The sequence below is a fragment of the Bidens hawaiensis genome, unplaced genomic scaffold (assembly GCF_021521415.1).
Source record: "Bidens hawaiensis isolate Kalapana, Puna unplaced genomic scaffold, B.hawaiensis_p1.1 tig00030576_1, whole genome shotgun sequence".
Lineage (NCBI taxonomy): Eukaryota > Viridiplantae > Streptophyta > Magnoliopsida > Asterales > Asteraceae > Bidens > Bidens hawaiensis.
In genome coordinates, this window is record NW_027495109.1 from 156410 (window position 1) to 178754 (window position 22345).

Sequence of the window (22345 nt, forward strand, 5' to 3'; positions counted from 1 at the left end):
ATTATAGCACCAATGGCCCCACGGTGGGCGCCAAATTGTTTTGGACAAAAATATGCACTTGTTTGATCCCGTTTTCACTCGTTCTAATCAATAACTAATGTTTAGATCTGATCTAGATCTATACGTTAATATTAATCATACGGATCTAACTCTTTAATACCTTAGCTCGATTGTTATTGGTATGTAGTGTATATTATCAATAAGTTTAACGTGAAGGTTGAGAGAGAGAGAGAATACTTTAAATCTTTCTGAATAATGTTATTTCTCTCAAAACTTCTACATGTACAAGTGAACAGTGGTTCACTATTTATAGAAGACGATCTGGTTCGCTAACATCCCCTAGCGAACCAGCATCCCCTTCGTTAAATAAATTAACTTAACGAACCACCCCCTGATTCGTTAACATCCCCTAACGAATCAGGAGGGAATACAATATAATGTCCTAGTTCGCTAACATTCCTAGCGAACTAGACTTAACCTTAACGAACTAGTCTTAGTTCGCTAACATTCCTAGCGAACTAGACTCAAACATAACGAATTAGTCTAAATAAACATTAAATATTACATTTAAATATTAAATAAACATTAATGATAATTACAAAGACTCTAGACGCAAAACCGTGCACTAACATCTGCTAAGGATCTAGTATCCAAATTTGTAAATGTGAGGTAAGGTGCTAGCTCGATAATAACTAATGTATAAGTGAAATCTTGTTGAACTCAGCGATGTGATTACGAGGAAAAAAGCCCTTAACCAAGATAGTCTTACTTCGGTCAAAACTTATCAAGGTAATCTTTGGTCGAATCTCTTCGGTCAAGGATTAACTAAGTAACCGTTGGTCGAATCTCTTCGGTCAAGGATCAACAAGGTAACCTTTGGTCGATGAGTATGTGATTATCGTGATCTCCGGCACAAAAAACCCCCGGACGGTGAAAACTATCATCGTCGTGTATATTAGATAAAAAGGGTGTTACAATCGTTGTGGAGTATATGATCGAGATTACAGAAGTAAGCTAGTGAATAGAGAGAATGTTTGTTTCTGCTCTAGTGTGTGATAGTACATGTGTGTTTTCTAGTCGATCATATCTCAATTAAATAAGAAAATATCACTAACAATATTCCCTAACTATCCGGAAGTCTTCCACTAGCCGCTCCACGACCTTTGACCACGTGCCAATAGCCGTCCAGTAGCGAGATAAGCGGGAGAACAAGTCTTGTAGACGTTGTTGATATTTAAACATCCATCTTCACATGAGTTCGTCCATTAACAGCTACGTTGAATTAGGATCCTGGATCCATGCTCCAGCTATAGAGTACTATGTGAGGATAATTGATGCAAATACGTCTTAAGGTTGCCACACCTGTCTAACACATCACCATACTAAACGCAATCATTAGTAAACAAGTAATACCGAGGATCGTCGATCCTTTATATCCTGATACATATTTCAAGGATAAACTATCATAAGATAGTCTAGGATAAAGGAACCTCAGCATAAAATTCATGGCCTAACAAGGAATATACATGAATATTAAAAAAAATATACATCAATATTAAAAAAAATAAAAAAATACATCTTATTAACTAATGTTCAATCCATGCAATTAACTTATATGAGTCAGAACAATAACCTGAAATGATAAAGTCAAATATTAATAGTCATATTATGGAAGATTTTAATTATAATTTTATAACCGGAAAATTTGAATCGTCTTACCGGAAAAACGTAAATACGTAGAAATATTAGCTTCATCGCCGTTTTTGATTTAGAACCTAAACTGATTTTAAAAAAAAATCAGTTAACAATGAAAATAAAGATAAAAAGGTTAGATCTACAATAACTGGAAGAAAATATGATGTTGCCGGAAAAAATATAACCTTGCCGGAAAATCATATAACATTATTGGCCATTAGAGTATAATATATAACCTTACCGGAAAACGATTAATCCCGATCTACATTACCGGAATATAGAAGATAGTGGATGGTGGAGTTAGTAAGCCGAGAGAGAGAGAGAGAGATTAAAATGATTAGTGTTGAAAATCTTAAGGTTTAAATATACTGTGTGAGATGATTTGGCAATAATAGGAAAGGAAATAGATGACTTCGCGATGATATGGCATTAATGTGGAGAGGCTAGTTGAATGGCATGTGGACAATTGATGTGGAGAAGCTAGTAGAAGGACATGTGGACAATTGATTTTGCTTTAATAGTATTTAAAGACGTTTTAGTTTTATATATAACTAGCTTTTGGTTAATGAATTATACGTTTTTATATTTGATGTTTATAATATACATTTTTTTGAATTTTTATTTAATTTAGTGTAAGGAAATTTGTAATATACGTGAGCATATTTTGATCCATTTATATTTGATTATGTTCGTTTGTGTTTGTTTTTGAATAAAACGCTAAAATACTATAAAATGTTTTAAATTTGTTTTCATTTAAGTATGTTTATCTGTATTAATTTATGTTTGTTTGTGTTCGTTTACATTTGTTCATATACTAGCAATGTTATCCACGCGTTGCTGCGGTGTTATTTTTATTTGCATGTTTGGTTACAAACATATTATGTGCTATATATAATAGTTATAATTTAGTATATATAATTTTACAATTCAAAAAATTAATATTAAATTCCTATGTAAGATTGCTTCATCAGGATAGAAAAAAAAATCCTAACAACAAAGTTATAACCATAAACAAAAACATATCCATATCTAAACAACAAAGTGTTATATAATATAAGTTATAACCATAACAAAAACATACCCATAACCTAACCATAAACAAAAACATACATATATGCATAAACAAAATATAATTCTTACACAACCATAAATACAAAAGAAGCATATATTCATATCATGATGCCTACTATGGCCAATAAGGAAAATAAATCTTTAGCCAGCTAATAAAAGAGAAAAAGTATTTAAAAGATAATTGTAACTCATATGCTAGAAATTATGATAAACATGATTTGACCAAAATAAATAAATGCATAACTTAATTTGATAATTAATGGTAATTAAATTATAAGTGATGTCATTAAATACATATGCATAAACACACACACATGAGATATATACATGTTACATGCATGCAAATATTTTTCTCTTTTTTTCATGTTTTGTAAGTAACTTACGGTAAAAAAAATAGAGATATATTTCAAGACACTGTGATTAGAAATGAGCCACCCACCATTTAAAACCCAACAAAGATTGATGGACAACTTTTTTTAAAATATATTCCACCATTTTCATATAACAATACCTTCTACGAATAAACCTTATAAATAATACATGCGTAAATATACTTTAGATTTATTTTCTGTTTGCCTGTTGTCATCAAAATTCAAAACAATGATATATTCAATCACAAAAAGGGACAAAATCCCATTCGGACAAATCATGACAAACACATCATCATTTGTCTTCTACGTCTGATTAAGAAAAAGAAAACCGTCTTTTTATTTAAACAAATAAACAAAATCTTGTAATAAATTACAGATCGAATTATTTCATCATTTTTATAAAATCATGTATAATATAGTTATAGCCATAAAATCTAGCGTCCTTGATGTCCAAACCTCCATCTAATCACCCTTGGTGACGGAGACATTAACGGTTATAAAATTCCATATACATCGGGTTATTGTGTGATGTTTAACCATTGTCGCGGCAGTTATGGCAAAGTTTATAATGAAATGCAATAAGGGGCTGCAATTTATAGGCATATCGCACCTACTACGACGCTACCCTTTAAATTTTGCATGTGTAAATGGCGGTTGTTTGTTGATCTAGTGTTGCAGTAAGTAAATGAACATATTTGGTAAGTTTCAATAAAATTATCCTTAACCACTCACTTATAATAAAATTATTTTAAAGTTGGACATTCTATATGTATTAATCATATATACTTATATCTTCTCCGGTAAGAATATATTATCGGCCGTTGCTACCATCATTGGACTAAAAAACAACAAATAATTTACAAACTTCACTCTGCATCTTTACTTATTCACCAACCACGCGTTAATGTGATCAAACAAAAAAGAGATGGTAAAGTTATACGCCCATGTTAGTAAACATGTCGCCGGTCTCCAAAAATGCTCCCCTGGTTCCACCAAGCACGTCTTGGCCGGGCCTGAGGGCAACCGGAAACTCCCTTGGTCCCGATGTTTTTTTAAATTCTCGGCGGCAAGTACCGGTTAAGGTTCGGAGTGGTGTAATGTTTCGAGGCAGGCAGACTCATCACCCGAAGAAGCGCTAGCGTCAACGCTCTCGCCTTCTCATACCCGGCCATCATCTTAAGGAGAATGAATGGATATGGCAATATATATAGGCTTGAGATTGGCGGCGGTTATCATCAATTACCGTTAAAAGAAGGTTATTGAAGAATAGATTGATAACCATTATTTTCTTTTCTAAAAAAATAAATCAAATTTAGAGGACGTGAATTTTTAGTTGTAGGAGATATAATTAAATAAAAAGGCTAAAAGGAGTGTATGATGTTGGTTTGAATTCTACATGTAAGATAGATAATAATGCAAGCTTACATAGTCTATTCTTAAGTGTTCCTCCATGTTGATATTGTATTATGTAACTCTCATATTCCACCAACAAACCAGCTACCTAAGTAAAATAAGATTCATTTGAATATGATATTAACATGGGACAACAAATAAAAAACTTAAATCAGCATAAATAAAAAATATGTCATTGATCATTGTGGGTGCTTGTCAAATAAGGTAGAAAACAAAAGTGAAAGTACAAACTTGAACTACGAATGTAGCACCCTTGAAACTTCAATACAATTCCATAGCACTGATTCCATACTTAAATATGTTTATCAAACAAATGAGCATACCTTTTTTTTGAAACAACAAATGAGTATACTTAAATCTCAAAAGTTTGATACATATAAAAACTAAAAAGTTAAATCATCCTAATATGAAATTCAAATATTATACAAATTAAACTTTAAAAAAATTGTAGCTTACCTTCACAGATCAAAATACTTAATAGATTCATTAAACCGTTGTTAAAAAATTGTAACTTAAATTCATAGTTCAAAATATTACCTAAAGATCTGTAAACGTTGCTAATAACAACGATTATTGCAGCATACCTTGTCAAGCAGATCCAAAGATTGCTAATTGATGTCATTGTTTTAGAAAAAGGACCTGTTGATCAAAATTAGGGTTTATAAACAAACAATTCATACAAAATAACATAAAGAAACTTTAAATAGATGAAAAATAAAAACGGTTATTGCAACATCAATGAAATTAACATACCTTGAATAATCGCTTTGGATTGAGAGAACAGAGGTGTGTAATTGGGTTTCTCATATTTAACGACGACAAGATTTTGAAAGGAAATCGAATATGATTAACGTGTTAGATTGAACCTGTTAAACATACCTCATTCAAGAGTAATGACAATGACTGTTTGGAAGCAAATAAATTGTGAATGAAATCAGGGAAGAAATTGAAAGTAACGGAGGTTGAGCAGAGGTTAAGGAGTTTGAGTTTTGTGATTTGTAACTGAAACCCTATATTTAAAAGCCGTTTACGTCTTGTGAATATTATAATTTATTTTGTATTTATTAAATTAGAAGAAAATTATAAAACTGAAAGTTATTTATAGGAAATAATGAATTCAAAAAATAGTGAAGATCATGTGTTCAAAAATTATCTTGCTTTAATATAATAACAAGTAGATGGATTGTTGATTAATTTAATTTATTTTTGAATTATTTAATTGTAAAGAAATTTTTAGAAGTGGTTGTTGTTGAGCCACAAATAAATAAGTACCGAGGATATGTTATTCTTGATGACGAATCTAGATCAGTTATCCTACTGAAGGGTTCTAGAGCTGTGTCAGGATCAAGGATCCTCAGTAATTGGTATTATTAACAATTGTTTCTTGTGTGTAGGTTGTTATTTAATAAGTACAACGGTTACAAGACTTATTCCACCTGAAATCTCGCTATTATACTCGTCAAGTACGTGGTCAAAAGTCGTGGTTGAAGATAGAGGGAAGATGGCGGATTTGTAGGAGCTTCTTGTTAGTAGATATTTTTTTGTTATATATCGAGTTATGATCAAAGTAGGTCACACACATTCTCGTACGCAAACACATTATCTGATTGACGGCTGATACTCTCTCACGGCCTATCTAAACAGTTCATGCACACACTTAGATACTTGTAATCTTTGATCATAAACTCCACCTTTGTAATCCGATTTTTACATTAATAAAGTGGTGATAAACAATTGTCATCACCCGGGGGTTTTTGTCATCACCCGGGGTTTTTGTGCCGGCAATCTGAACAAGATCAAGGGCTTTTCCTCGTAACAAAATCCTTGTGTTGGTGTTTGTGTTTGCATCCGACTCAATATCACATTTGTTAACTTAGCACTAAACCTCACCAAAGAATTTGGTTACTTAATCCTTATCAGATTTTTGACCAAAACAGTTGTTATATTTGAAAACAATAGGAAATGACCAATATGAAAAGAGCAAGTGTACATAAACTAAATTGATCTAATAGTATAGTTAGATAAACAACATGAATACAAAACTAAGAAAAGAAAACAGAACTTGCTTAGCTTTATATTGTCAATGCAAAGTAAACTCCTCATCATCTATCATCTTTGAAACTTATGATATACGTAAATAAAGTAACAATAAGAAAAATAAAACAGCAAATCGAATTAAGAACTAAACTTATAGGATGATCGATAGCCTATTAACAATTTCATTAAACAAATGAAACTAAAAGGGTCAAAACTCAAAAGAGAGAAATAAATAAACATAACATAGCACCGAATAACAAATGCTAGGACCCACCACAATCAAATCAAACGGCCATCTTCATCCCACCTCGACACCTCAGTCCTCACTAATCACTACCACCACCCACCATATTTGACCACCGTTACCATCATTCATTCACACACACACACACCTCATCACAATCAGTTAACAATTCTGCTTTAATAATAATAATAATAATATGTCGAATCTGTTAAAAAAAGTTTGGGAATCGGTGTCTAACCGCACAAATTCAACCAAAAACACTCCAAATTCATCGTCTAATTTGAGCTATTCGATTTCACACGCGGCCTTATCCGATCAGATTATGATGTGTTCGTCCTCTACTGGAGAGTTCGATCGGATACCTCTCGATGTGTTTATGCAGATCGTGAAGCTGCTTCAACCAAACCACGTCGCTAGAATCACCGCGGTTTGTAAGCTGTGGAGGTTAATTGTGTCTGATAATAAGTTGTGGATGTATTACCTTCAGAATCAGCAGGTGCCGTGGGAGGCTATATTCTTCTCGGAAGTTAATTTGAGAGCTGGTTTTCCTCTTCAGTATGGTTCTTGTTTTAATTATTACTAGTTTATTTGGTTGTAAAAATAGATTATTACAAATTATTAGGCCTGTAAACGAACCGAATATTTATGTAGGTCCTTTAGATGGATCTCACAACTTTACTCAGATCAATCCGTGTTGTTAGTTAGCGGAAATCACTAACGTTAACCAAACACAAGAAGGTGCTGTTAATTGGGCATGTATTTTTGTTAATGCTTGTTCATTTAAGAAATGAACGTGTTCGTGCTCGTTAAAAATCTAAACAAACAGTTCACGGACGTAAATGAACATATATGAACAAATTTAAATGAACACAATCGAACATAAATGAAAAGAAATGAACGCGCTTAAAGGAACACAAACAAACACTTATAAAACAGTAAGTACACAATTCATCAAAAAATTTGAAATGCACGTCCTATGCGGTTAACGCGGAAAAGTATCGGATATCGGTCAAGGAACGATATTTGAGATATCGGTTATTGCGATGAGATATCCATGGGATATCGGTATTTTTAATATCATGCAGAATTTATATAGAAATTCATTATACTATCCTACCATTAACAAATTAACCTTTTGCAACTTACAAAACACTAACAATTGTAGCAAGTAGAAACTGATTAAGACTTAAAACACTAACAAATTGACAATTAAGACTTAAAAATCTGATATCGGGAAAATCGGCGATATATTGGACAAATATCAGTCAATATCGCCGACAATATCATGACCGAGATTAGGACCGATATTTTACCAAGGGACCGATAACTGATATATCGGTGATATCGACTGCATAGAGCGCATCTAAATTTTGTAAAGTTACATAGCTAATGAGTTAAATGAACGGACATAAACGGACATATACGAACAAACATAAACGAACGCAAATAAACAAATGAAACATGTTGCATTTGTCTTATTAAATGAACAAAAAATTTTATTCATATTTGTTCACTTATTATTTAAGCGAACTTCGCTAGGCTCGTTTACAGGCCTACAAATCATATTCAATTTGATTTGGTGAGTTAGCTTTATGAGTGCAATCAGTAGAATTAGTTTTGTAGTTTCCGCAAAGCACTAGACATGAGTATTGGGATGAAAGAATTATTAGAGAGAATATAGTAGTTGGGTTTATTGTTATATAACTACCAGAAGATATGTTTGATTATGTTTCCTTTGTACTGTACTCCATTGCTAGGGTTTGGTGGTGATTGCACAATTATTTAATTATTATTGGATGTGCCTAACAATCTTAATCTATCATTTGTAGAATATGTTCCCAAATGCAATTATTTATGAATATCTATGGATTACGAACACAGGTTCCTGGAGCTATAATCGTTGATGGTATGTAATCGTTTGTGTATCAAATTAAATACTATCATATGAAATTTAAATTGTTTCAAAATATGGAATATGATGGTATCTCATATGCTCATGAAAGTGGTTGTATGCTGTTTTAAATTATTTTTCTACTTTCTATTGTGTTTGGAGGTTTAATCATTGATTAATTAAATAGATATAATTGAACAGTTTTTGTTTTGATTCTTACAAAGGTGGTTCTGGCTATTGTAAATTTGGTTGGAGTAAGTTTGATTCTCCATCCGGACGATCAGCAACGTTCTTGGTACATGACAGTTTTGATAACTAATTTTTTTGGGACAATATATTAACCTCATGATTTAAGGTTCTGAGAGATTAGTTTTACATGTAGGAATTTGGTAATATCGAGACTCCAATGTACTCTAGACTTCGTCACTTCTTTGCAACAATTTATAACAGGTATTGCATTAAATTAGACAATAATTTGTTATATCAAACGGTTAAAAAAATAGTGTGTTATATATCATGAAAAAAAATGTTTTCATCACATTTGAATCTCTAATTTTCTTGACCATATAAATGAAATAATATGCAGGATGCAAGTGAAACCATCCACCCAGTCAATTATAGTCTCAGTTCCATTATGCCAATATGATGGTATGCTTCTTATAATCTGTTCTTTTTTTTTTTTTTTTTTTTGAGTTGTATAAATTGACATCATTCTTCCTTAAATTAGTATAGATACAGAAGCTGCTAAAGCTGCAAGAAGACAGCTTAAAGAAGCAATACACTCGGCATTATTTGGCATGAATGTTCCTTCTGTTTGTGCAGTCAGCCAGGTTTGACTAACCACTTATTAACTTATCCCTATATAGGGGGTGTTTGGGATTCCTTATTTTTGCCTCCTTATAACTTATAACCCTTATTGAAAAGTTAAAAAGGTGTTTGGGATTGCTTAATGTGTGAGTGAAAAAGTTCCATAAGTCACAATGTTGTGACTTCTGACTTATGGATAAGTCATAAGGAGGTCAAAATAAGGAATCCCAAACACCCCCATAATTTCAAAATATAATAATCAAAAAAATAATTTTTATATTGCTTCTTACTCGCCTATTGTTGTATTTCAACCATGCTACAGGCAACGTTAGCCTTGTTTGCAGCAAAAAGAACATCAGGAATTGTTGTCAACATAGGTTTTCATCAAACATCTGTTGTCCCAAGTATGCTGATTCTGTTGATCAGATAATGTTATGTTTGACCAAATTTAAATTATAATTTAACGCATGCTGCAATTTGTATTTCCAGTTTTACATGGTAAGATAATGCACAAGGTGGGTGTGGAAGCTGTGGGAGTTGGAGCTTTAAAGCTTACAGGATATCTTAGGGAGCAAATGCAGCAGAGAAATCTGCATTTTGATTCATTATACACAGTGAGGTCACTGAAAGAGGTATTAACAAATAACTTAAATTGGCATAAAAAAGTAAACAGTTTATTTTAGGTCAGGGAAAACCATTAGAAGTTCTAAAATTTTTTAGCTAAGGTAAATAAAAACCAACCTTTTTTCAAACTCCATGTCAACACCACTTCACTAAAAGTCAACATGGTCAAAAGTTAACGACAATTTGTAAAAAGTCAACATGGTTAGAAGTCACATCACGAAAAGTCAACATGGACAAAAGCTAAAACAATCTTTTTTTTATTATTCAAAAGTTGACATGGTCAAAAGTCCACATGCCAGCACCACTTCATGAAAAGTCAACATGGTCAAAAGTTGACACATCATCATTTTCAACCCATGCAGAACCTGTGTTATGTTGCTCTCGACTATGAAGCCGAATTATGCAAAGATACAGAAGCATCATATGAGGTGGCAGCTGCAGGTTGGTTTACACTTGCACGGGAACGGTTTCAAACAGGAGAGATTTTATTCCAGCCACGTATTGCACGAAAGTATGTACATGTAACCTTTGACTTTGACTTTTTGTAATATTTATATTTGTTGTGAGATATAATCCGTTTTTGTGTACAGGCGTGCAATGGGTTTGCATCAAGCAGTGGCACTTTGTATTGACCATTGTCACGCGGCTGAGTTGACTGCCGATGAAAGCTGGTTCAAGACCATTGTCTTATCTGGAGGAACCGCATGCTTACCAGGATTAGCAGGTATAATAATCGAGTATCACCAAAATTACCTTTTTACAAGGGGTGTAAAGGAGACGACCCGATCTGGAGCTCGTGTAAGCTCGGGTTCGGCTTGTTAATTTAAGGTAGCTTGAGCTCTACATCTAAAGCTTGAGATAGGCTTGTGAGTAATTTTCAAGCTCAAGCTCGACTCGTTGATTATTATTAATTAACTTATATCTACATGTATATAATTATGTTATATATATTTGTAAATTATAATTGTTATTATATATGTAACATAATATATATTATTTTTACTTATTTTTATCATAATTATATCTACAATATTTATTTATTTATTTTTTAATATTGTATGTAATTTTTTTTATTTGAACTAAAATGTTTTTAACTTTATATTCTAACAATTAATTTAAAAATACATATATTTTCAGTAAAATTATTTTAAAAAGCAACTATAATTTTATGCATACATGAATCATGATACAACACAGTATGCATTATCTAGTTGTTTTCATCATAAGTATCGTCTATACATACAATATATTTATATAATTAATAGGCTTGCTTAGGCGTGTGAGCCTAGTCAAGCTCGGACTTGGAGCTCATTTGTTAAATACGCTTCAACTTTAAGCTCGGGCTCATTTAAGCTTGAGTTGTACTTGGTTTATTGTTCGCTCTATTCAATCTTCTAGTGAACCGATCTTGAGTAGCTCACTAGCGACTTAGCTTGTTTGCACCACTACTTCTTACGCCACATGGCTCATTGTTTGCTATTGTACCATGTGATTGACTGATTTCAATATTATGCATTAGTAGTTAATTTTGATAGCGTACAAAACATTTCCCTATGTTAACTAAATCAATTGCCGGTGATTATTTTCTTCTTTAATTGTTGTTTTTTTCCAACTACAGAAAGATTAGAGAAGGAACTACATGGTCTTCTTTCCCCTTCCGTAGCCGATGGAATAAAAGTCCTTCCGCCCCTTTACGGTGCAGATTCCGCTTGGTATGGGGCAAAACTCATCAGCAATGTAAGTTAATATTATAAGCCTTTGGTTTATCACAGGGAAAACTACAAAAACATAACATGTTTTTTGCTTGGTTGCAGCTGAGCACTTTCCCAAACTCATGGTGCCTCACCAAAAAGGAGTTTCGGTCCAAGGCCCGAAGTGACCGAAGAAACCTTGCATGATGAAGTTGAGATTCAAGGATGCTAATAATCATAATAATGATAGTAAATTGTAATAATAAAAATTTAACTATACAAATAAAATAAAAATAATAGTGATAGTAGTATTTGTAAATAAATAAATAGAATAAAAATGAAGTGGCTTTGTAAGCGTTATTGCAATAACATGTTAACATGGTAAATATAGAATTTGGATTTCTTATAATGTTTTACTTGTTACTGTTAGCTTTATTACTTATTAATAGTAAAGTAGTTTTGAGTTGAATTGTTAGGGACACGATCACACGAACAATGGGAGTAGCTTGTATGATTTATTATGTATGCTTGCAGCTCATCCGGTCGGTGTTCGTGTGTTGCTAGATTTAGAGTTCTGTTTGTTGTTTGTGTTTTGGCATTCTTCTCATCCGGTCGGTGTTCGTGTGTTGCTAGATTTAGAGTTCTGTTTGTTGTTTGTGTTTTGGCATTCTTCAAACTAAATTCGGAGTTACCAAAATGTTTATATTTTATACACATGCATGATCAAAACCAGTTAAAATGACATTCACGCATAAATGCCGTAAATCAAAACTAGAAATTTGGTGAACTAAAGTTTCCACACTTTTGTCGTAGATATCTAGCTGCTTATGTGATATTTATTCGAAATACACATACATTGCAGGTTCATTCAAGAGCAAAAGAGCACATCTCATAAAAGCAATTGGTACGAAAAAAATGATTATTCAAGTGCAATGGTGACCTTGGAAGGAATTTGTGAATGGTTTTACTAGGTGGGTTGTAATAAAGATGAATATTAGTGAATACAAGATTTTATATATGGCTTGTTTATCATGTTATTATGTAATAGACTAATCTATTATAATCTATTAATCTACGAGAACTTTACTTATATTTCTAATTTGTTAGTAATAAACATATTTGAAAATCCCACCGAGTAATTTTCAAAAAACCAGCGGGCATTCGTGATAACATGACATGAAACTAGCTAACCGATACTTGGCGGGTATGCATAAGACACAATTTGGCATTCGAGTTTGAGAAGATGATTATCAATATTCTTCTCAAACTCGTCTCATTCCCGTAGTCATAAATAGGGTTGAGCAAAACCGAACCATAAACGAAAACTGACCCGTTAACCAAAAAATTAAACATAACTGAATAAACCCAACGGTTATGATTTAGTGCATATGATTAACCGAACCAAACCTTGCATGGTTACGTTTTTTCCAAATTGTATTTCCTTGTTCAAACATTTAAATTCATGCTACAAATTTCTAAAACATAGCTTGTAAAACATCATAGCCATTTTGGAATCAACATACTTGAGCTTCGAAAATTGAGCCCGGGTTTCCATAATCCAACGAATATTAAATATAACAAATGAAGAAAAAACGTAAAAACTACATTGGATAATTAACCGAAACCGACCTTTGATTAACCAACCATTCGGCTACGGTTATGGTTAAGCCTTCGTAACTAAACCGACCCAAATTTCACATCCGTTGTCGGAAATGTAATTAAATTTTAGATTTATAGTTTTTACCATATCAAACCCCATAAAATAACAAAATGACAATTTGGTCCAGGAACTTTAATATACACTAAAGCTTTATGCTTGGTAACTGTAACTGGTTTGTAATACGAAAGAGACGAAGCTACTGCAGTAGCGATAATGGGAGACACAATCCCATTCAAAAACCTTCACAGTAGAGAGTATCAAGGCCACAAGAAGAAGGTAGGTACCTTCATCTCCATATCTTATCTGTCTCCAAGCCTTAGTTTCTGTTCTTCAAGCCATTATTAAATATTTGGTCGAATTGAATTAAACAGGTGCATTCAGTAGCATGGAACTGCACTGGGACAAAGCTTGCTTCGGGTTCTGTTGATCAAACGGCTCGTGTATGGCATATCGAGCCCCATGGTCATGTAAGTCTACTTGTTGCACTTGCACACCAACTGTTTGTTAAAATGCCACTACCAATTGCTTACCCTAATCAAACACCTAATTAGTATGAGGGTCATGCTAAAGCTACACAAACCCAAAATTTATACACCGATGTGCTTGTCACATCATACGGTGAGCGAAAGAATTGTCATATTTAGAGCATTCACAATAAGGCGTTTTTAGAGCTTGTTTTTTTGGAGTTTTTACACGTCATCCGTTTTTCTCTATTGTGGGAGTTATTTTTAGGAGACGTTTTTCAAAGAAGTTCTTTACCAAGAACTAGAAAAAATGAGTTAGAGTAGTCCCTTTTGCAGATGGTGGGCCCGGGTGGAGGGTTGGGTAGTGGATAAAAAAGTAAAATAATTTTGTTAAAGGTAAAAGATGGTGATGATGTGGCAATGTTTTTAGGATTCCTATTTGGTGAGTTTTGAGTGTTTTTAAATAAATGTGTTTTTATGACATGGAAGCGGACTAGGTATGTTTTTGGGTGTTTTGTTAACTCCTTATTGTGGATGCTCTAACTTTGTTAGTGGTCAAATTGGTCATTTTTGTGTCAGACAAACACATCATATGGGTCATATGATTTGGCGAACACCATCTCAAATGACTATTTTTTTGCATGTCATATGACCCGTGTGACATGTTAGTTGTGTCTGAATATTTTGTCGGTTGTATGTCCTTAGCCAAGCGTTTATATAATCTTGATTTTTTTAAAAATGCGCAAGTCACATCATGCGGCGCCTTATGCAATTAACCGGTATTTGAACAAAGTAGACCATAGATTGCAATGCCAGAGCTTTTCAAATTTAGTTGAACAAATATGACCGTCGATTGGCAATAGGTTCAAGTTTGAGCAAGTTAGACCATCAAATGAACAAATCTGATCAAATATGATGTGAATATCTTATTTTGGTGTTTAACCGTTAACAAGTTAAATTATTATCTACAAATAATTTTTTAATATTTTCTAATTAAAAAACATTTCGCATATGTGATGCACACCCATAGAAAATATGTTTCTAGTGGATCATACACAATTGGAATCCATAGAAAATTCAAATTCTACATAATAACTTGTTATAATCCATCCGGATGCTGTGTATTGAATGAAGTTTTTGTTTGCAGAGCAAGGCTAAAGATCTTGAGCTAAAGGGTCATACTGATAGTGTAGATCAATTATGTTGGGACCCGAAACATGCTGATTTAGTTGCCACTGCATCAGGAGACAAAACCGTTCGATTATGGGATGTTCGCAGTAAGTAAACACTTTGTTACCAAATATTAAATCTTTAATTGAAAGTAAACCTTATGCATGGAGTTTTCAAAATATTACAGGTGGAAAATGTTCACAGCAAGCAGAACTCAGTGGGGGAGAATATTAATATCACTTATAAACCAGATGGGACTCATGTAGCTGTTGGAAACAGGGTATATTTTGCTTTCTAGTTATGAGGGTTTTTTATTATTATTTATTTATTTACTTATTTATTTTTTTAGCTTATCTAAATTTGTATATATGCTTGGTTTCTGCTAATGTAATTTTGTTATATTTTATAGGATGATGAACTGACAATACTGGATGTTAGAAAATTTAAGCTCATTCATAAGCGGAAATTCAACTATGAGGTAAAATTACAATCAAACAAGTATTGATTTTATATGATTGTATTCTGCAATGGCAATTCTGTAATATTTGTGTCTTGCCCACCTTTAAAAACGGGATCCTTTCATATATGCCCTTGCAAACTTAGTGAAATATCATATATACCAAACCCAAACTTAAAATATCATATATGTGCAGTTTAAATGAATACTTAGTTTATGACCATTTTACCCCTTTTAAGTATATGATTTTTTTAATCTAGTTTAGTTTGTATCAAGATTAAACTCAGTTATACTTCTGCCGCCATTGGTTGTAAAAGAAATTTGAAAAAAAATATAGAAAAAAGTGAGAAGGTTAAAACTAACTTGTTTTTAATGAAATGAGTAAATCTCAGATTCTGAGAAAAAGATTGTTGTTGGGTAAATATAAAATTTTAAGTTTAAACGGGTTAATATGAAATTTTAAAGTTTCATAAAATTATGGATATATGGTAATTTCTTGAATTGTTATTAAAGAAACGAGTAAATATGATAATTTAACAAGTTTTTAAGGGCATGTATGATATTTTAAGTTTGGGTTGGTTATATTTGATATTTCACAAGTCACAACTTTGTAGGGGTATAGGTTAAAAATAATACATTTTTAATGAACTAAGTAAATCTCATATTTTGAAAAAACATTATTGTTGATGGGTAAATATAAAGTTTTAAGTTAAAAATGGGTAAATTAGTAAATATGAAATTTCAAAGTTTTAGAAGATTAAAGGCAAATGAATTCTTGAATTGTTATTAACGAAAATGGTAAAGATGTTATTTTAACTAGTTTTTATGGGCATATATGATGGTTTAAGTTTGGGTTGAGTATATTTGACATTTCACAAATTTGTAGGGGTATATAGGTTAGCTATAACTGTTTTTCAATTAAATGAGTAAATCTCATATTTTGAGAAAAATATCCTCGATGGGTAAATATAACATTTTAAGTTTAAAATGTGGGTAAGTAGATATAAAATTTTGAAGATTTTGAATATTAAGGGTAAAATGGTCGTTTATTAACGAATATGGTAAATATGATATTTCAACTAGTTTCTAAGAGCATATATTATGATATTTTAAGTTTGGGTTGGGTATGTTTGGTATTTCAAAATTTTCGATGGTGTATTTGTAATTTTGTGTTTGCTTCACTGGTTTGTTTGTCAGGTAAATGAGATTGCATGGAACATGACTGGAGACATGTTCTTCTTGACTACCGGAAATGGTGAGAATAGTTGAATTTTAATAATCATACTTTCGAAGCTTTATTTAAAAAATATAATAATCAGCATAAGTAAGTTTGTTTCTTGATATGTTTTGTAGGTACTGTTGAAGTACTTGCATACCCGTCTCTTAAAGCAGTTGACACCTTGACAGCTCATACTGCTGGTTGTTATTGCATTGCAATCGACCCGTTAGGAAGGTGTGTTTAAATCATTAAACGCATATTATGTATATTTTTCAATAAAAACATTAAAAATGTTTTTGTGTTGTGACATATATTTTGCGGTTGGAAGTGCTGATTCGTTAGTCAGCCTTTGGGATATTTCAGAAATGTTGTGTGTGCGTACGTTCACGAAACTCGAGTAAGTCGTTTTATACGTTAACTCGATAAGAGTGCAATAATTTGGATATAATGTTAGATTTAGATATATAATGAGATTATTGTTATTATTTTTTTTTCAGATGGCCAGTTAGGACCATAAGCTTTAATCACACGGGCGAATATATTGCTTCCGCTAGTGAAGACTTGTTCATTGACATAGTATGTTTTTCTTGCATTTAAATTTCATCGAACGATTATTATAATAATGATAACAATAATAATATAATTATTTAAAACCTTGATGCCTTTTGATTCAACAGTCAGATGTGCAAACGGGGCGGTCAGTTCATCAAATCCCGTGTCGGGCGGCTATGAACAGTGTGGAATGGAATCCAAAGTTTAATTTGCTTGCATATGCTGGTGATGACAAAAATAAGTGTCAAACTGATGAAGGTAAATAATTAACATTGAGATAATATAACATTTGCGAATCATATTTGGCACACTTTTAACAATTTTTAAAATAGTGGCCCATTTTTTATTCCTATTGACATGCTGTTACCTTTGTTTAGCAGGTGTTTTCCGGATATTTGGCTTTCACAGTGCATGATTTCAGTATTACAACATATGGCTTCTCTAGGTGTACTTTATCTGTTATTAATGTTGTAATAGACTTTTTTATTTTTAACCGTGAGAACCCGTTGCTAGAAACTCATAGATGGCTTTTCCCGTCATCTTCTTTTTTTCTCAAATTTGTAAGTTTTTTTTATTAGTTTTTGTTACTTGTAACAGTTGTTGAATATTGGAAATAAATCTATGATCATTTATGTTTTGGCATTTGACCATGGATCTTTCACAGAAACAGTAGTAGTTTCTTCTATGTTTAGTTCATCTGCTTGTTGTAACTAAACATGAAACTATTGAATTTGTACCTGTATATGAAATTATATATTTACTTTTTTTGAATATCTTTTACGAATTACCAACGAATCTTCCACTGTGATTATCTGAATGTCGCATCTACTTGTTTCCGTGGTAGTTGTGGTATGACGTAGAACTTATTAAGCTTTTTATTTATTTATTTATTTATTTAAGATAGCGTCCTTGTGTTTGTGAAATGGGTTAGTTGCCGTCTAAGATAGCGACTTATGCATCTTGAAGTTGTCAATAGATCATACCAGTATGACAAATTTTGGTCCTAGTTGAAGTAAATATCGATAATGACTTCAGGCTTCAGCAGTAAAAAGACAACTCAAATCTACTCGTCTAATCATAGTGGATTTCAAATTTCAAATAGCTAAAATTGTCATCTCAAATAGCGACTGACACATTTCCATGACACAAAAAACCTAAATGGAGAACAATGCAGGCATTGCCAAATTCAACGAGCCAATATGGTTCATAAAACCCGAACCTGGTCAACAGATTCCCAGGAGTCAAATCTCCATATGCAGCATAACCAAAACCACCACAGCATAGATAGAAGTATCTTTTATCACAAAAACAAACCTGGGTCAGAGTTAATACAGCTTTTGAGTAATTACACTCAGATGCATGCTCTTCTATAGTCAATATTATGCATCAAGTAGCCTTTGTAAACTATGAATGCATATAATATTGGATGATTCCACTCAAGCCTGGTCTGTTTTAGAAATGAGTTATACATTCAGTCCTAACAAAATCTCTCATCAAGGTTTTGGCTTTACATGTTTCGTCCCCAGGTTTTAAATTTGGATTAATAATAGCAATGATAACAGTATAATTACTTTTAAGTATTAATTAGATAAAATCTAAAGAGAGAAAATAGACAAGACATGACAGGATTTAGCCATTCATATCAAACCACCATCCATAATCAATACCACGTGTACAACGGCCTCGATTTACTCTAAAACGTAAAAAAACCTTGACAATAAGGCAAGTACCCCAATACAAGAGATGGTATATGTTTCAAGAAAATCTTGGGACAGAAAAACATCATCTGTTTGAAGAAACATTGGTTTGACTGTTTATGCAGCAGCCATGTTGGTATCTGTGATTCCAACAGCCTTGAAGGCAACTCGCAGTTTTCTCAAGCAGGATTGCCTTTTGTCACCTTTGCCAGCCATTCCAGTGACATGAACAACACCTGCTGGAGATTTATCCATCAACTCATACAACGTTAATCCTAGGTTTGACCTCGTCATTTCCTCCAGTAACGGAGGTGCAGCCATGTAAAGATTCTTTCCCCCCACTCTCACACTTGCTCCTGACATCAGTAGTTTAGGATGCTCTTCGAGTTGATTAATAAACTGTTAATGCAAAATCAACCATATTAATTTATTTTATTCAAACAACGTATTTGAGTTTTGACATAACATGTTCAAGTGAAGAAATAAAGTGACCTCTTTTAAGGTGAGTGAAGTGTCGAGTTCCATAAAGATGCCAGGACCACAAACAAGACAGTCTTTAACCCTTACAAACTCTGTGACTTTAGTATGGAGACCTTCAACGCCATTATACCTACAATAATATCACATCACAAACTTGTAACATATATCAAACTATCAGCCATCTTATCATAACAAGTAAGAAGGGGTGCGTACGTCAAATAATTTGATAATGTTTTACTGCATCCAGATGCAATCTTCAAAGTTTCCAGAGCGCATGCAGCTGATATGATTGCATTTGTAGAAGCTATAGCAGGTATAATATTCTTCACCACACCCTGTAACAAAATCAATTAATCCAGGGCTCAAAGGCCAGTCTGACATGACACCCCGTCAAAAAGAACATCTAACTCACAGCAACTAAAAAGAACATCCATCTCACAGCAACTAATCACATCTGTATAAATCTCCATGATCAGAACATAAAGAGATATCAGCACATGTTGACACATAAGAATTTAACCAACAGCACATAAACAGCCCTGATTATCAATTAGCAAATCTGCGCTGTTACTATCTACTCTTTGAGTTCAACGATGTAGCAATACAACTGAAGCCCTATCTATATCCAATCTTGTTTTCCCATATACTTTAACCGACTATATTCAGCTATCATATTTTGCTAAATTCAAACGCTTGCCAAATTCAACAAATAATGTAAACGAAAACACAGAAACATTATTTCAGCTCACAAAGACCCAAAGTAAAATCCTTAGGACCCCAACTTAACTCAAAATGTTATAATAGAAACACATTATGATCCCAAACTGATAAGTGGGCCCGCTCTAGTATTTATAAAACACAAGATAAGCGTATAATTGAAGACGGGAAAAGAGAAGGGTGTTTGAGCTGGACCATCACTAATCTGTGCCCTAGTGAATTGTAAATTGTAATACTATGTTTCTCATAGAACACCTCAACAACTGAAAGTAATAATGAGAACAGTCTTTAGCCCTAATCACTCTCGAAAGTGTCTGTGTGCATCATGCAGTTGATCCTTTAGCCTAATTAATTTGCTAACTGTTAATTACAGCAATATCTGTAAATCATATCATTGGTATCGTTCATCAAATTTTCACCATACTAGTCATTCAAAGAATGACAAGAAAACATATAACACTACTGAAATTTGATGGCCTAAAAACTCTTGTACAAGATAGCTGACACAAAATTAAAAGCAACTATCAACAGGCATGCTTTCAAATTGATAGGACAAAAAACCTAACCGGTTTTCAAATGAAAATTTCCATTTGCTTTAAAGGCAAACAGCAAACAAGAATGTCGAAAGCACACACACCTGTGTCAAAGAATACGTGACTCCTGGAATGCCAAAAAGCTCTGCTTTCTTGACAGCCTGTCAATAAGCATTCATTAAAGAGGTTCATAACTTAAACAAATAAAAGAAAAGAAAACAACACTCGTTAACCTCTGAATACACCCACTGCATATGTTCAGGATTATCAGGATCAAAGGATTTTCCACTATGCACCTGCAAAACAGAATCAATGTTTACAGAACAAACAAACAAACAAAGCACAATAAAGCTCGGTGATAACAAAACTTACCTCGTCCCATTTAATTATATGCGCATATTCAATGCAATGGGCTGCAGTTCTCGGTGTTTCTGCTAGAGTGCACAAAGGAAACTTGACTTGCGGAGGAAAAAGCCATATAGTGCATTCAAAGCACGGGGTTGTCCCAGGTAAAATGACACGTGCGTGACCCTTGAAACCTTCAGTACCACCGTCTACCATAGGCTTCACAGTTTCTTCCACAGGCTCATCGTTAGAATCATACTCTGTGTAACACATGATCATTTAACTTTGTACCTAATACCTATCTTAAACTACTACAACAGAATGTTCTAAATTACCTAGAAAGCCACACGCAACCGCATTAATGTAACTTCTAGCTTCAATGGAATCAAGACCGAGCACAATAATACTGAAATCACTGTAGAAATCAAGCTCCTTGTCCTCAATTCGGCAAAAATGCGGGGCGATATTTACACCGCTAACTCTTTCCATGACGCGTTTTGCAGCGACTTGTGCTTTCGGTTGGCCAACATCCTCAGGCCTGAACAGGAACTGTCTATTGAGGTTGGAAAGTTCAATAGTGTCCATGTCAATAACCTCAAGGTTGCGAAAACCGGAGAGAGCGAGGTCTTTGAGAAGCTCGCAGCCTAATCCGCCAGCACCGACAACCAATATACGCGCGTACTCTCCAAGATCATCCCTCAACTTATTATTATTCACAAATCAAACAATAAGTATTATTATTACTAAATGAATGAATGAAATTAAATAATACTTATAATTACTTGTGTGCCTGGTTCGAAGGTGGGGCCGACGAGATGACCTGGCCTGAGGAGAAGCTTATCAAGGTCACTAGTTCGACTGCTACTGCTTGCTGCTGCCATTGGCTTTTACGCTGAATGGGATCAACAACTACTAAGTCTAGGGGTGTTCAAAGTCCGATATCCGAAACTAAAACAAAATGTAAATAAACACATACCTGGAGTCGTCGGACCACCACCGTCACCGTCAAATCAAATTCAAAGGAACTAGGGCAAGATATAATAAACTCTTTTTTTATTTTTTATTTTTTATTCTTTCTGTTTTTTATTTATTTATTACTAGTTTTTCTTTTCATTTTTATCATAGAAATTCAGTTTATTAAAAAAAATGTAAACTTTTCCTTCACGAAACAGTTTTTTTTTACTGCTTTATCCTTTCTTTAGCTTTA

At 33.1% G+C, this 22345-nt stretch overlaps 2 protein-coding genes and 1 pseudogene across 5 annotated transcripts; 2 read left to right on the forward strand and 1 right to left on the reverse strand.

Moving 5' to 3' along the window:
- Nucleotides 1-6976: 6976 nt before the first annotated feature.
- Nucleotides 6977-12302, forward strand: LOC143580737 (actin-related protein 8-like). Of its 3 annotated transcripts, XR_013143710.1 has the most exons (13): nucleotides 6977-7386; nucleotides 8661-8737; nucleotides 8947-9017; nucleotides 9105-9172; nucleotides 9309-9370; nucleotides 9455-9552; nucleotides 9852-9933; nucleotides 10019-10161; nucleotides 10516-10664; nucleotides 10744-10877; nucleotides 11772-11890; nucleotides 11968-12143; nucleotides 12188-12270. XR_013143710.1 is itself a non-coding variant. In XM_077063683.1 (12 exons), exons 1-12 carry the CDS (start codon nucleotides 7028-7030, stop codon nucleotides 12074-12076), a joined length of 1470 nt encoding a protein of 489 aa, XP_076919798.1. In that variant the 5' UTR covers nucleotides 6977-7027; the 3' UTR covers nucleotides 12077-12302. The 3 variants fall into 3 exon arrangements, 2 of the variants coding, with proteins under 2 accessions (XP_076919798.1, XP_076919799.1); XM_077063683.1 differs by having other exon boundaries at nucleotides 11772-11894; nucleotides 11973-12302; XM_077063684.1 differs by having other exon boundaries at nucleotides 11968-12301.
- Nucleotides 12303-13647: 1345 nt separating this feature from the next.
- On the forward strand, nucleotides 13648-17874 carry LOC143580742 (THO complex subunit 3-like; annotated as a pseudogene). Its single transcript, XR_013143711.1, has 11 exons — nucleotides 13648-13780; nucleotides 13876-13971; nucleotides 15116-15245; nucleotides 15326-15418; nucleotides 15548-15616; nucleotides 16793-16850; nucleotides 16949-17048; nucleotides 17125-17211; nucleotides 17312-17390; nucleotides 17492-17624; nucleotides 17747-17874. The product of XR_013143711.1 is annotated as a THO complex subunit 3-like (transcript).
- A 1128-nt stretch (nucleotides 17875-19002) lies between these two features.
- Nucleotides 19003-22193, reverse strand: LOC143580738 (NEDD8-activating enzyme E1 catalytic subunit-like). Its single transcript, XM_077063685.1, has 9 exons — nucleotides 22115-22193; nucleotides 21921-22030; nucleotides 21474-21840; nucleotides 21166-21398; nucleotides 21027-21089; nucleotides 20898-20954; nucleotides 19757-19878; nucleotides 19556-19673; nucleotides 19003-19462 (listed from the first exon to the last, which is right to left on the reverse strand). Exons 2-9 carry the CDS (start codon nucleotides 22017-22019, stop codon nucleotides 19181-19183), a joined length of 1341 nt encoding a protein of 446 aa, XP_076919800.1. The 5' UTR covers nucleotides 22020-22030; nucleotides 22115-22193; the 3' UTR covers nucleotides 19003-19180.
- Nucleotides 22194-22345: the final 152 nt, after the last annotated feature.

Excerpts from the sequence above, each read along its gene's own strand:
- LOC143580737 (XM_077063683.1), top strand. The coding sequence starts at position 7,028 with ATGTCGAATCTGTTAAAAAAAGTTTGGGAATCGGTGTCTAACCGCACA. Across the intron at positions 9,173-9,308 it reads TTTGCAACAATTTATAACAG|GATGCAAGTGAAACCATCCA; the intron begins GTATTGCATTAA and ends AATAATATGCAG. Across the intron at positions 10,162-10,515 it reads CAGTGAGGTCACTGAAAGAG|AACCTGTGTTATGTTGCTCT; the intron begins GTATTAACAAAT and ends CAACCCATGCAG.
- LOC143580738 (XM_077063685.1), bottom strand. The coding sequence starts at position 22,019 with ATGGCAGCAGCAAGCAGTAGCAGTCGAACTAGTGACCTTGATAAGCTT. Across the intron at positions 21,399-21,473 it reads GGTTGCGTGTGGCTTTCTAG|AGTATGATTCTAACGATGAG; the intron begins GTAATTTAGAAC and ends TGTGTTACACAG. Across the intron at positions 19,463-19,555 it reads CTTCACTCACCTTAAAAGAG|TTTATTAATCAACTCGAAGA; the intron begins GTCACTTTATTT and ends TTGCATTAACAG.